This window comes from Actinia tenebrosa, unplaced genomic scaffold (genome assembly GCF_029948245.1).
Source record: "Actinia tenebrosa isolate PJP-AT-01 unplaced genomic scaffold, QUT_ActTen_1.0 PGA_scaffold17__23_contigs__length_9995812, whole genome shotgun sequence".
Classification (NCBI taxonomy): Eukaryota; Metazoa; Cnidaria; class Anthozoa; order Actiniaria; family Actiniidae; genus Actinia; species Actinia tenebrosa.
The window spans coordinates 5,646,436-5,659,684 of NW_028292577.1; the positions used below are offsets into that span (position 1 = coordinate 5,646,436).

A 13,249-nucleotide genomic window follows, 5' to 3' on the forward strand; every position below is an offset into this window, starting at 1 on the left:
AATAAGAGTTGACATATTTTTTAAGCAAGTACATATATTTATCTGCCACCTTAATGTTTAACAACTGCATGTCCGTATTAACCAGTGTCGGTATGTTCATCCAATCAAAAAGGTAACGAGTTGCGATAACGAAATCATGTGCTAATCGCGACTCATCCGTAGAAAAGTTAAAGTATTTTAAACACACTTTGCTCAATATCTAGGGCTATAAGAACACATTAAACATTACTGTTGTCCATAAACGACAATTTTATGAAGTATATTTAATAATCTAAACCAGAAAACTGCAAAATTACAACGGCGGTGTATGTACGCGATGAGGCTGCTCTGCCACATAGTGAAGTGATATGATACTGACCCATATATGTATAAGTTGAATAAATTCAACTATTCAGCTCGCATGATAACGTTCCCTCGCATACCGAATTATTCAACTAGACTGTTCCAATTAGTAGTACTAAATGCCTATGTATTAGATCTGCAAAGAAATCCATTATTTAGGGCATTAAAACATTTCTTTTGATTTTTTCGCGGTAATTTCGACACGTGTGACAATTTCGTTATAATGTGCTAATTTCGTTATGGCCGCAAGAAGGTTGATACAGTTACGTTATAGCGACTTGTGCATCTTGGTATAATATACAAAACAGGAAATTGAAATATAGATGTATATTTCTTTATTTACCGAGATCTACTGGCCCTGGTTGTACACTGAAGCCTGGATAGCGCTGTCCGGCGGATAAATCCTTATCCAATAATAGGTAAGTCTATGCTGTTTTCCAATAAATTTATCGACTGGATAAGATTTATCGGTCGGATAGCGCTATCCAGGCTTCGTACAACCGGACCCTGGTGTGTAAAATTGTGTGTCCAAACGATGGTAGAACTGTAAGGTGCGTCCCGACGTGTTCCATCAGCAGGCAGTAGATAGGCGCATAATGTACAGACTGACGTTTGCAGCCAGGTATTACGTACGTAGATTGCGACATGATATACAAGATTCAGTTTATCCATTGAATACATTTTCATGGTAACCCATCATATACCCAACGGAAAGATAGAGCTTTCCATATTCCGTTCTATTCAGACCCGTAAGAAGGGGAAGGGGCGTGGGGTCCTGCCCTGATTCCACGGTTTTGTGTTGTAACGGGGTTTATTCATCTGAATCGGAAAACCACCAGTATGGTTCTAGTAACTGCGTAAATAATTGTCTTAGATAAGCTATTTTTTATTATTAAAAATTGTTAACAAACCTTTATTTTATATATTCCGAGAGAAATGGTGGCTTTCTTTATTACATGAACACGATCACGTGACACGAGTGCATAAGCGCAATTACAAGTATGAACACTTTTTTTCAGTTCTTTGCGCTTGTGTTTATGATTGAGATAAGAAATGCTATGACTTATCTATAACTATCTGCACCAAGAAATGACTTATATTTCATTAGTTACTCCCTTTATCGCAGATACAGCTAAGCTACTGTATGATAAGTAAGAAAGCATGGAAAAGGGCAATTTTATTTTCGATACATAATTAATAATGTCGTATACGATTAATTAACAAATAACTATTTTAGAACGATTTCTTAGGGAAAGAATTCTATATTCTCTAATACTGTAAACAAATTACAGAAACATTTTTCCTTCTATGTGCACGGTCAACGTTATATAACAATGGATACAGTCAATCAAAAACCTAGAACAATACGTTTCCCAACCATTCCGTTCCATTAACTATATTTTGAGCTACGGTTCATGGTACTGTCCACGGTTTCTAGTTGAGCGGGCTCATGTTTTACGCGACTTGAAGTTGCGAAAGGCCGATTAGCACTCTTATTCAGTCGTTTCATACAAGGCTCATGATTTACCCATTACGCATGTTCTTATAAAATTTCCGAGCCCATCCCACACGGCTTACCGCCTCATCTATTATGGTTTGAACTGTAAAGCTAATAGCGTTTTTACTCCGTCCCTAGAGAGTTAAGTCACCATATTGATAGCAGCTATATTGGTGTACCTAACAAAAGAAACTAATGACAAAGTTATTGTCAGAGGTACACCAATATGGCGGCTGTGACGTCATGTATGACAATAGAGATGGCAGCCATATTGGTGTACCTAACAAAAGAAACTAATGACAAAGTTATTGTCAAAGGTACACCAATATGGCGGCTGTGACGTCATGTGAAAACGCTCTATAGCTATTATTATTATTGTTCATTACTCATCATCAGATAAATCACTATCTGATGACAGCTCCAAAACAAAACTTTCATCCTCTTCATCTTCCCGCATTAACATCAAGTCATTTAGCTCCACTGAGTTCTGTTCAGCTAAAGTGTGATCTATGCCACTGAGGTTAGAATACGTTTTCACTGGTGGCACCTGAACTGTGGTATCCCAGATACCACTCCATAACCGTCCCAAAAAGCAAACTTGGTTAGAGTAAACCATCCTTTTTTTCTTCAAGCATGCTGTCAATCCTGCATTAAGAGGGACATCAGGCTGAAGGGTATCCACATATTCGTCTATTAGCCTGATTTGCTCATGGATAAAGGAAACAAGTCGCCTCATTTCCTCCTTCAACATGTTGATCTCCTCTTCACACCTCTTGCTCAGGCAGGACAAATCAATAATTTGTCTCCTTAGAGAGGCTGGTACAGTAGTGTCTCCATCATCATCGTAGAGTAAAGGCTACTTTTTGGATCCTTAGCCTCTTCATACAGGATCTGCTTATCAACAGGCAGTAACCCATTAACTTCCGACAAAGTCTTGTTGATTGATTTTACAACTTTGTCAATCTGTTTCGAAAGCTTTATAGCGATTGCTTGACCATCTATAAGGTAAAATGACAACAATCAGCAAAAAATGCAGTACAAGAGATTTTTATAATTTCCTTAACCAAATGTATTCCCTGATAATTCCCTGACATTAAAATGTTTTTGGATTTCTCTGCCTTTTAGAATTAGAGTGGGGACCTGAAGCTAATTAAATACATACATTAATTATTCATGTGAATTTTGGTACAATACCTGCATACTTTCGCTTTAGTTCTACCAAAAAACACCTCTCCGATGCCATGCAGTGCAACTTCAGCAACAGTTCGCTTTTTCTTTTATCATTCAGTCGCGACTTGACAGTAATGAAAACATGGGATACATCAGACCATCTTTCTCTTACATTATTTTTTTTCTCCATGGCTTTTATAGCCTTCTCGTTTCTGTATCACAAAAATGAATGGTAAGTAAATACTTAATTGCTTGTTTCAGCTTCATGGGAAAACCCCTCCCAACACCCCACTCTCTCTATCTCTTCTGCAGGACCTCAGAACCAGTGGTTTCTACAGGAACATAGATTTACCAGTTTTCATTGCTACGGGCTGACCAAGACAGGAAAGAAGCTGCTGACACAGAAATTGGTCGATATCTTTACATTCTTTGATTGATGACAGTCTATAGAGACTTTACCATCATACCTTCACAATCACATGATGGCAGACATGACAGGAGGCAGGAACAAGTGAATCTGGTTTAATGTGTCGGATTTACATGAGAAAGGATTCAGTTTCCCAGGGGAAAAAGACTCTATTGTTTTGCTTCCTGTAATGGCTACCTGATCACGTGATGGTGGAAATTAGCCTCTGTTGCCCAATTTTTATGTCTTGTATGTTTTGTCAATCAGTGCGTATCAATTAAGACAGTAAAAGTAATATCTTCATATTTTGGCATTACAATTAATAGAATCTTGGCAACAAAATCTTTAAAATGTTCATACATTATACATAGTTTAATCATTGACAAAGCTACATGACTGAAAATATCTTACTTACCGTTTAATTTTCTTTTCTACATCTCTGACTTTCTCTTGGTCTTCCTCCTGCACACAACTTAATTCATTTCTGCAAATTAAGAAATAGAGCTGTTTAGGAAATATATTTGGTTTATCACTTATAATTCTTTATTAGGAATTCTGTACTAGGGGAGAGGTGGATGGCCTGACACTACACAGACTAACAATTAAGATGGAATGAGCAAAATCAGAAATCCTCCTAAAAGTACTATACTATTATATTGCTTGGTATACATGAATGCTATGTATCCACACTTACATACCTGAGCTTTTTAGCTGAAAGAAGGAGGCTTACGTAAGTTTCATCCCACTGCAGTATCAAACCTTTAAACATAAATTACACATATGAAAATAAATGAATACAAATAAAAGACAGCTATTTTCAGCAAGTGTTTCATTTCTAATAACAGCTATATACATATATGCATCATTGCTGTGAAAACAGAAATTTCATGTAAATATGATTCAAAATACCTTGTTCTTTTGGCTTTAAAGCATCTACTTCTTCATCTTTCCACTCTTGTATCTTGACAGTATCACATTCAACTAGGTATTACAAGAATAAAAAATAGATTTAAGAAGAGTTGAAGAAATTATCTCAAAGCATGTGTGGAGTGCGATTGTGTGTAATAGCATAGCATTTAAATTAAAGTATTTCCGTGATAATAAGTTATACATTTAAGAACAGATAGTGATAAATTAATACCTGGGAGTTTATCGGTAACTGCTTTAAGCTTTGAAGTGACATCCTTGAGAAGAGTTTCTGCTCTCAAATATTTTGCTTTAAGACTAACACCTTATAAAAAATAACATGAATTAATTTATTTTGCAAATCACAGCTTTATCATAGCTGATCGCTTTTTTCTGCATCTTAATTATATTTCTTGGAAAATGGAAGTGGGTATAGTAATTTAAGAAAAAGAAAGAGTTTACCCTGGAAGCTAAAAAGACCTCAAATACTGTAACATGTTATGTTATAACCACCTTTTAGCTTCTCTCGTTATGGTGGCTGTTTCATTGTACAATGTAGTTATAATTTATTCATATCTTAAGGTATTTCGAGTCATATGAGTGCACACACTCTATAGATAACTAGTACATAGTATCATCCTTTGATTCAAAAAAATTATCAAAGTACAGTATTTAAGCATAAAATGTACTCATCAAAAGCATGTTATGTTATGCACATGTAGTCATAAGCAACACGAACGCTGCCATTCTGACAGCTTGTTTGGCGATATTATGTCACTGTTACAGTATATAGGCATCAGGGAAATGTAACTTATTATAATTTTTACATACCAAATTTGAAGTACAAATGATGACCATAGTGAAGTAATCCATCAGTCAGGACATCGGTTCTTTTGTGGGCACTCATTTCTTTAGTAATACACGAGAACCTTCTCAAAAAAGACCATAACCGTTCTACTCCTTCACCATCTGTTAAACCAATACCTTCAATCCTTCTCGGACTATACTGGATCTTTAAACATGCAGCAAAATTGAGAAAATTAGTAAGCATTTGAGACACAAGAAGGATAGCTATTATACAATTGGTAAAATATAGAAATTAAGATACAAAATGGCATCAGTCATAAGACCAATACAAAAATAACTGTTTTTCTTCTCCCTGGCATGAAGCCTTGTGTCCATAGCAGTGAAATATGGGTATGGCCACATCAACACCTTCTATGAGGCTTTCCTGAGAGGAGCACTATAAATTATGCAGAAATTTATAAATTAAAACAAGATAGCTAGAGTACAAACAAACCATACTTGTAAACACTATAAGATTTATTTAGTGTTTGTTACATTTTATGTGCAAAATAGCACAAAGTATTTCACACTTTTAGTGTTTGGAAATGTTGACTGAAGGGATGATTTAACACAACACATCCTACGTCAGAGTTGCATGCTATACTACATCAATATTCGTCTGCCACTTCTGACTTCAAAATACCATATGGGGAAGGGTAGATGTAATTTCTGAAATTTCTGGAATATAAGCCTGCAAATAAGATTGGCATTATAGTCACCCTAAAACACTCTAAAAGTTTATATTACATAATATAAAATGCTTAATTTCATCATCTATATCTGAGTCTATGATATTACTAACCTTTAAATGCTGTGACAAAAGACAAGCAACGTAATACATGATGATAACTCTACTTTTAGCATTCTCATTAAAACTTCTAAGTTGTTTTAGCTCATAAACAGAGTATGATATTCTGTGCAGAGAAAAGGAATTTAACACATTTAGTACAACAAAAACTGTTTCACATACAGTATGCATGAAGGCATAGAACCTGCAGCTTCTGATGGAATACATTTCCTTTCATACTCAAAAAATAATTATTTACCGACAGACTATAGAGAATTCATTGACATGAAGAATCATACATTGCTTGGCAATGCCACATATTTATGATAATTTGGTATTCCGTTATTTTACATCTGTGAAAAAATGAACGGCCTAATCCTTGATATTAATTATTAAGTTACAGCTTCTTACCTTTCACCATGCTTTATGTTATGAAATCCTTTAGGAAAATCGTGTCTGCAGTTCTGTAAAAAATAAGGAATAAAAAACAGTCATATATAAATGCCCTTTCAATGGAGTGACAATGGAGTGACGTTGGAGTGTGCATAATAAAAAGTCATTAAACATGTCAATTTTAACAGCAAAGAGATGTAATTTTTTCTCTGAATGTAACAGAAAGAGTGGAAAATTTGTCTGGCTTAGTGGGCTACAACAAAAAAATACATTGCCATGCATGAATAATCTGAAGTAGATCGGAGAGGTTTTTACCTGTTCCATGTCTGCCCCAGCTTTACCATAGCTGTTGACAAAGTTATCAACATCATCCTGATCTGCAAATAGTAGTGTTCCATGTTTTGGTGTTCCTAAATGATGTCCCTTCTCCTTTTTCCTGCAAAGTCCAAAACACCCATCCATGCTTTCAATGAGAACACCCCCATCCTGTTGAAAAAACGAAGAAGAGTAAAAAAAAAAGGAATCTAACAGTATATATTCATTTGAAGAAATAGAAAAATTGTGCATGCAAGTGCTTGCCAAGGGATGGTAAATATGGGTGGCTGGTGGAAGTTCTTTCATTGGTTAGTTCATTGCTAGGCTTATTATGGCCCTGGCCACGTGGCTATCAGTCTCCCTCGCATCCGTTTTTAGTGTCGGTCGTCACGCAATGCTCCCTCCGTACAGCTGCAATGCATATGCCCCTCCCCACTCACTTTGAAAAAGGCTATTCTGCCATAATGCTATCTTGAATAAGACATATAGGTATGCACTTAATTCCAACTAATAGAATCATGATATTTATGATAGTTATAATACGAAAATAGTTGTACCGTTGGACATAAAGGACACAATGCGCCATTGTAGAGGTCTTTAACATACTTTGTCAAATGCCTGTATTCATACATGAAGTGCCTACATGTGGACAAAAAACCAGTTTAATATTGTTACTTCGATAAAATAGTTCAGCAAGTCAACAAGTGAATGTTAATTGAAAGAAAATATCAGTTTAATGTAGAGTAGAACTTTCATTTCAAGCCTTTACTTTTTGGACATACGTATTAATGGGAGGCAATATTTTGCATGGCAAGTTTGATTATTCTAAACAGTTTATATACAAATACCTGAATTCTTCAAAGCAATCTGAATTCAGTATATTATAAATGGAATTCACCTAAAATACATATAAGTTAAACCATAATTAAAAAACAAAATAAACTATCACCAAAGTTATTGACCCAAGATTTTATAACATACTTTGACACAAAGGGTGGTACCATATAAAACCTACATGTGTTGGTTGCAGTTGAGGATTCAGTTCTGAAATGACTTCTGAGAAGTTTAATAGGGACACTTGACAATGAAGGAAGACCTTCTCAGCAAGTTCCATTAGTTTGAAGCTAAATCCTGTTGTGGGATTGGCTGGTGATCCTGGCCAAAACCGACATTTCAACAGTGATACTGCTTGTGGCTCACAGTCACAAACTTCAACATACTTTAGGTGATGATTTCCTGAAATGCATAGTATTTACAGAAATTAAAAGGTGTCCCAATAATAAATAAATATATTTTATAGATTACCTGAGGCATCCAAGAGTCTAAACAGCTTAGTCGTCATTGTATCGCAGGTATGGCCATAACCAACAACTGATTCATCCGGATATAGCGGAACAAATACTCCCTCCTGTCAAGAACAAAAAGAAAGTGGCTAATTATAATATCGTTCAACTAACTAAATGAATTCTCAATGGAATCTATCACAAATTTAATTTAAGGACATGCCTTCCATTGCTCAAGTACGTGAAATTTGTTTCTGTTGCTGTGTAGTGATTTTGCACATCTCGCAAAAAAGAACTGGTGAGGGCCACAGTATTCACATCGTGTCGTAGCGATAGCATCCACGCAGTTTAAGCACCGCACATTTTCTGGCAGTTGCTGTTCTTTTATATAAGAACTTAATAAATTCTCTCGTACTTTATCCCAGTTATCAGAAATGCTCAAAATACGTTTTTGATGTTGTGTTTTAAATTCAGATGCCTGGTTATAAAGATCGTCGAGAGGGATGTTTTGGCTTTGTTCTGCTGTATCCTCGCTGCTTTCTCGATTTCGATTGTCCTTTTGAGACTCCGGCTTTCCAGGATCAACTGTCAGTGGAATAAATACTGTTGTCTTTTTTCCATCGCGCCCAACATTCTTGACTTTCAATGAAACGGGTTTTAATCGACGCATTTTAAGCTTAAATCTTCATAGATTACTGTGTTATTGTTGTTAAATCTAAATGGCGTCCTTAGATATACCAAGATTCACCAGTGAAAAGATTTGATTGGTCGAATTGTATATGAATATGTAATTAGTTGCTCAGATGACTTAGATGATCATTTAAGACGGCTTCGACCCATTGATCTAAATTTAGTTTAGCCGGGTATTAGCCATTTAGATCGTGTGAATAGGGTGAAACTGCAATTTAAAAGATTCGAATTTTGACCGTTAATCGCTCACATTCAAAGCTGTTATAAGCACTGTATTGCAGTGCTTGGGCTGCCTGTGTTCGCGTATCCACGAGTTAAAGAGAGCAGGTGTGTTATCACGTGATCAAGGTGTGCCACATCTATTCAGACGCGACGCCAACGTCTGATCGCCCACAGTTTCCTTGTAGCGTCGTCGAAGATTATCAAAAGTTGTTGTACTCTCGAGTTTTCCTCGAATTTCTCGCTCAAATTCGGCATTATTCCATCCAGATTACCCATCTGGTAACATAGGTAAGTCTAAGTTAAGAAATGCAAAGTTATTTTCAAGTTTAAAGCCGGAAATGATGGACGAAGATCCACAAAACAAGCATTCTATGTATATCATAGAGCACTTTACACTCGGTCTTATATTACTTTAAACGATAGGCTCCGAACTCGGTACGGAAATTGCCAAGTTGGTGACCAACTTTGGAAAAAAACTGAATCGATCTTTCTTTATTCTATTAATTACTAACCATCCATCTCTTTAACTATGGTCGAAAGCACGTTTTCGTTGTGGGTTGCCAGGATACTTTGAAGGGTTATTTTGAGCGGCTATGCTGCCCCTCGAGCTCATTTACATGAACACTGTCAACTTTATTAGTCTGGTATGGTTGATGAATGTCTTCAAGTATCTTGGTGACGGCTGTTGGTAAAATGTGGTCTTGCATATATCCGCAGTACTTCACTTACATTATGTAACGACTAGCATTGTAAGGAATCTATTAGTCGTCCAGACTGTAGGGAAATGTATTGTACCACAGAAATATATTACCTTGTAATTAGACCTTTAGTTAATGCCAAATGTTGATATTTCAGGTTTGTTTCTTTATTTTCTGTAATAAACTGATATTGGACGACTGCGTTCTACAATAATTAGCAAATTGCCGAATTTCGAGGAAGAAGACAATCTCCGACGACGGTGGAAGCAGGATAGTAAGTTTAGTGTGATTACCTTATTTTGAATTGATTTAAGGACCAGGGACAATTAATTATTTATGTCTATATGGGCTGGCAAAAATCAAAACTTTTTTTTAATATTACGCGATTTCGAAAAAGCTGTTTTATTCTTCTTATTATAGAGCTATAAATTCTTCGCGCGCGCGGATGGCGTCAGCACTGTGCTCTGTTCACTAATAAGGCACAGTTTCCGCCCAATCAGCGCGCGCGTACTATCCTATGAGTAGTATAGGGGATGGGGGTTCCAGCGCAACGACCACCGGAGGATTACCCGTCTAAAGTACCCCCCTCGATTCGTACCGCGATTACCCGCATCCCGTGTTTATGTAAAATATGTTAGTCTATATATGGAGTGCGAAGATTGTAAAGAGTTTGTTTATGATTTCTGTGTAAAGTGCTTGAAACCCAAGTTTGTACCTACTAAGCCAAATAAGTATATTTGTTGTGGTAAAAAAATGCAAATAGAAGACGACACGTCAGCACAGTGTTACGAGTGTGGTAAGAATATTCGTAATGCCGTACCAAATGCTACCAAAGAGCAATATTACGCCAATGGAGGTCGTACGAAGACCCCATACAAAAGAATAAAATACTTTAGGGACTGGATGAGTCATATCCAAGGTTATCGACCGGTATATTTAGACAACGAAGTAAAGAAGAAAATCATAGACCATTTAGAAGAGCCAACCCCACAAAGTCTACGGAAAACGTTGAAAAAATTAAAGCTAGGGAAATATTACAAAGCTATTCCTTATCTTTTGTCTGAAATTACCGGTAAGTCTATTCCCGAGGTTTCTGATATAACAAAAGCCGAGTGGATGTTTTGTCGGCTGGATAAGGATATTCCTTATTACCCTGACGTAATTTACGACATATTTTACAAAATAGACCCCAACCACCCCCTGTTAGGATGGATTCCGAGGCGACAATAACATATTACGCGTAATTCATACGATGAATTTATATTACGCGTAATAATTTGCCAAATAAGGTTATGCAAATAATTCATATTACGCGTAATAATTCACTGAATTTATATTACGCGTAATAATTCACTGAATTTATATTACGCGTAATTTCTAGACTGACGTTCGATATGTAAATAGAATCCCGTCACGCTCTTTTCGAAGCAGATGTTTACTGAGCAAGCTTTCTTTGAAGCTCTTCTTTTGCCTCCTGGTAGATCTTTTTGCGAGATTTCTCGGAAAGATCTTTTACGACTGTTTTTTTATTCCTTATGTCCGACTTTAATTTCTCGTATTTGTCTTCTTCGGCCAGAATAAGCGAGAATTCTACGTCGTCTATCTTTCTGTCACGCAAAGCCTTTGAGACAAGGTCGGTAATAGTATTTACTTTAGCCCTAGACAGAGCTATTGTCATGTCATGCTTGGATATTTTCGTGGATAGCTTTTTCATAATACCCGTAGCAACAGCAGAAATAATACCACAGGTTGCCCCAACGCCGGCCAAAGGAACTCCAACAATTATTCCCGGCCCAGTAAGCGAAGTAGCAACGCCAGATTCCGTTAACACAACAGATATGGATCCTGAAGTTATCGCAATCTTATGTAGCGTACTCCGGGCTCTGACGTACTTTTTTCGGACTTTTTCGTAGTGTTTTGTCTGCCCTTCCAAGTAAGCCAGGATTAAGTTCGCTTTGTTGAGCCTAAAGTTTTCAGCGTTTAATTCGTTAGGACCTGTATCCTTAGTGGTAGCGTGATAATTGGGAACATCTGGGTACAACTGAGGTGCTGATGGTATAACATCCATTATATATACTAATGTACGACGCTTTTGGGAATGATATTGAGGAGCAGCCACATCACGACAACCGGGATTATGCCAACTGGAGAGCATTTAGGAAGATGTTTCCGCATGCAGACCCTAGTAAGTTCGAAAGAAGACCCGATGGGATTTACTATAACGGCTCCAGGATGTACAGCAATGAGGATTTGGAGTCAAAGAACCCAAAACCCGAGCATAAAGAAAGGCAGCCTAACTTTCCAGAGAATTTATTACCGTCAACCCAGAATTACCCATTTTACAACAACAAAGGCGGCGCAAATAACTTTGCTAAGATGGTTACCTCCTTAGAAATCCCCGTGGGTTCTACGACTTTCAAAATAAAAGTCAGAGACATCTTTAGAGAAACTGCCATGAAACATACCTCAGGGAAAGAATCCAGAGAATGGTTATCAGGCCCCAACATGCGGTATTGGCCGCAGCAGTTAAACTTTGCTGTCTGGGCTGCTACTAAAGGATGCGGTATAGCCGCGGACATGTTCCATATTCCTTTCCTGCGATTTCATATTGCTTTTACTATTCGTAGAATATTGTTTGAGTTAGGAGCGCCGCTTCCTAGTGACACTATCTTTAACCCGAAGGATAACAAGTATGACAAAGTTGCATGGGAGCGATTAAGGAATGAGTTTAAGCTTACCAACCCCGATTTTCGTAACAAAGAGGGTACCGCCCATGGTTTAGGAGAGACTTACACCTATGCTTCGTATGTTGGAGCCAGCATAGAAAGGCCGGGCATGGGGTATCCCAGTTCCTACGAATTCTCGGACTTAGGAGGCAGCGGAACAAAGGGTAATCTAATTTACTTCATAGAAAGCAAAGAGAAATATCCTTGGGCGCCTTTCTTTGCCGCAAAGGGCATTGGACTGAAGAATTTAGCAAGGATTAATCGAAGCATCGAAGCCTTTGTTTACTGCATTCTAGGAGCCCAGGTTAGCACTCGCAGCCCCATCGTAGATGCCAGTGGTGCGTCACAGGAAACGCAACAAGTATTCCTTGTCCTCTTTGAAAGCGCTGTTATCGAGAATGAGATTTCTAAGTCGGTGCAGAGATATCAACTTGCAGTGCAGCAGTCTAAAGTGCGGCTAGATTACGCTTTGAGTCCTGGTTGTTGGTTAATGCCAAGTAATTTGGTTATTAACACTAATTCCGTTGTGGGTTATAACAACAAGCTGCAGCGAGCTACTAAGGATATGAAGTTTGGGGTGAATGATGTGAACTCTGACATGACCAAGGGCATTCCTCACTTCGTAGAGAAACCAAAAAAGGAACACGCAGAAAAACCCGAACCAAAGAAACCATCAAAGAAGGTCCTACCTACGATACCCGAGGAATATGACCATAACTTATTAAAAGCCGGCCTAGCAACCGCAAGCATTGGTCTGAGCTATTATATATGGCGATGAACAACCCCTACGTAGCTGGAGTAGATTGCGTTTATACGACTTACACAGGCGAGAAAAAATACAACCAGGCATCTTGGGTTGATGTCACGGGCATGTCAGTTAATTTGAACTACTCCGGAAAGAAGTTGATATTATGCAGCATTTCTTTGGGGGCCGTTAGCAGTGCGAATGTAGGATTTCGTTTCTGTG

At 37.5% G+C, this 13,249-nt stretch overlaps 2 protein-coding genes across 2 annotated transcripts in view; one reads left to right on the forward strand and one right to left on the reverse strand.

Annotated features, from left to right (window-relative positions):
- Positions 1 to 1,502: 1,502 nt before the first annotated feature.
- LOC116305681 (uncharacterized) lies at positions 1,503 to 8,990 on the reverse strand. The gene is made up of 15 exons (XM_089031616.1): positions 8,170 to 8,990; positions 7,969 to 8,071; positions 7,679 to 7,899; positions 7,512 to 7,561; positions 7,221 to 7,302; positions 6,664 to 6,834; positions 6,367 to 6,419; positions 5,971 to 6,082; positions 5,154 to 5,334; positions 4,558 to 4,647; positions 4,326 to 4,397; positions 4,115 to 4,175; positions 3,832 to 3,900; positions 3,035 to 3,222; positions 1,503 to 2,838 (listed from the first exon to the last, which is right to left on the reverse strand). Exons 1-15 carry the CDS (start codon positions 8,614 to 8,616, stop codon positions 2,648 to 2,650), a joined length of 2,091 nt encoding a protein of 696 aa, XP_088887742.1. The 5' UTR covers positions 8,617 to 8,990; the 3' UTR covers positions 1,503 to 2,647.
- A 14-nt stretch (positions 8,991 to 9,004) lies between these two features.
- LOC148910346 (uncharacterized) overlaps positions 9,005 to 13,249 on the forward strand; it is a 28,033-nt gene continuing 23,788 nt past the window's right edge. Inside the window, exons 1-2 of the mRNA XM_089031619.1 lie at positions 9,005 to 9,146; positions 9,714 to 9,830. The gene's annotated coding sequence lies outside the window, so the exon portion shown is untranslated. The remainder of the gene's footprint in view (positions 9,147 to 9,713; positions 9,831 to 13,249) is intronic.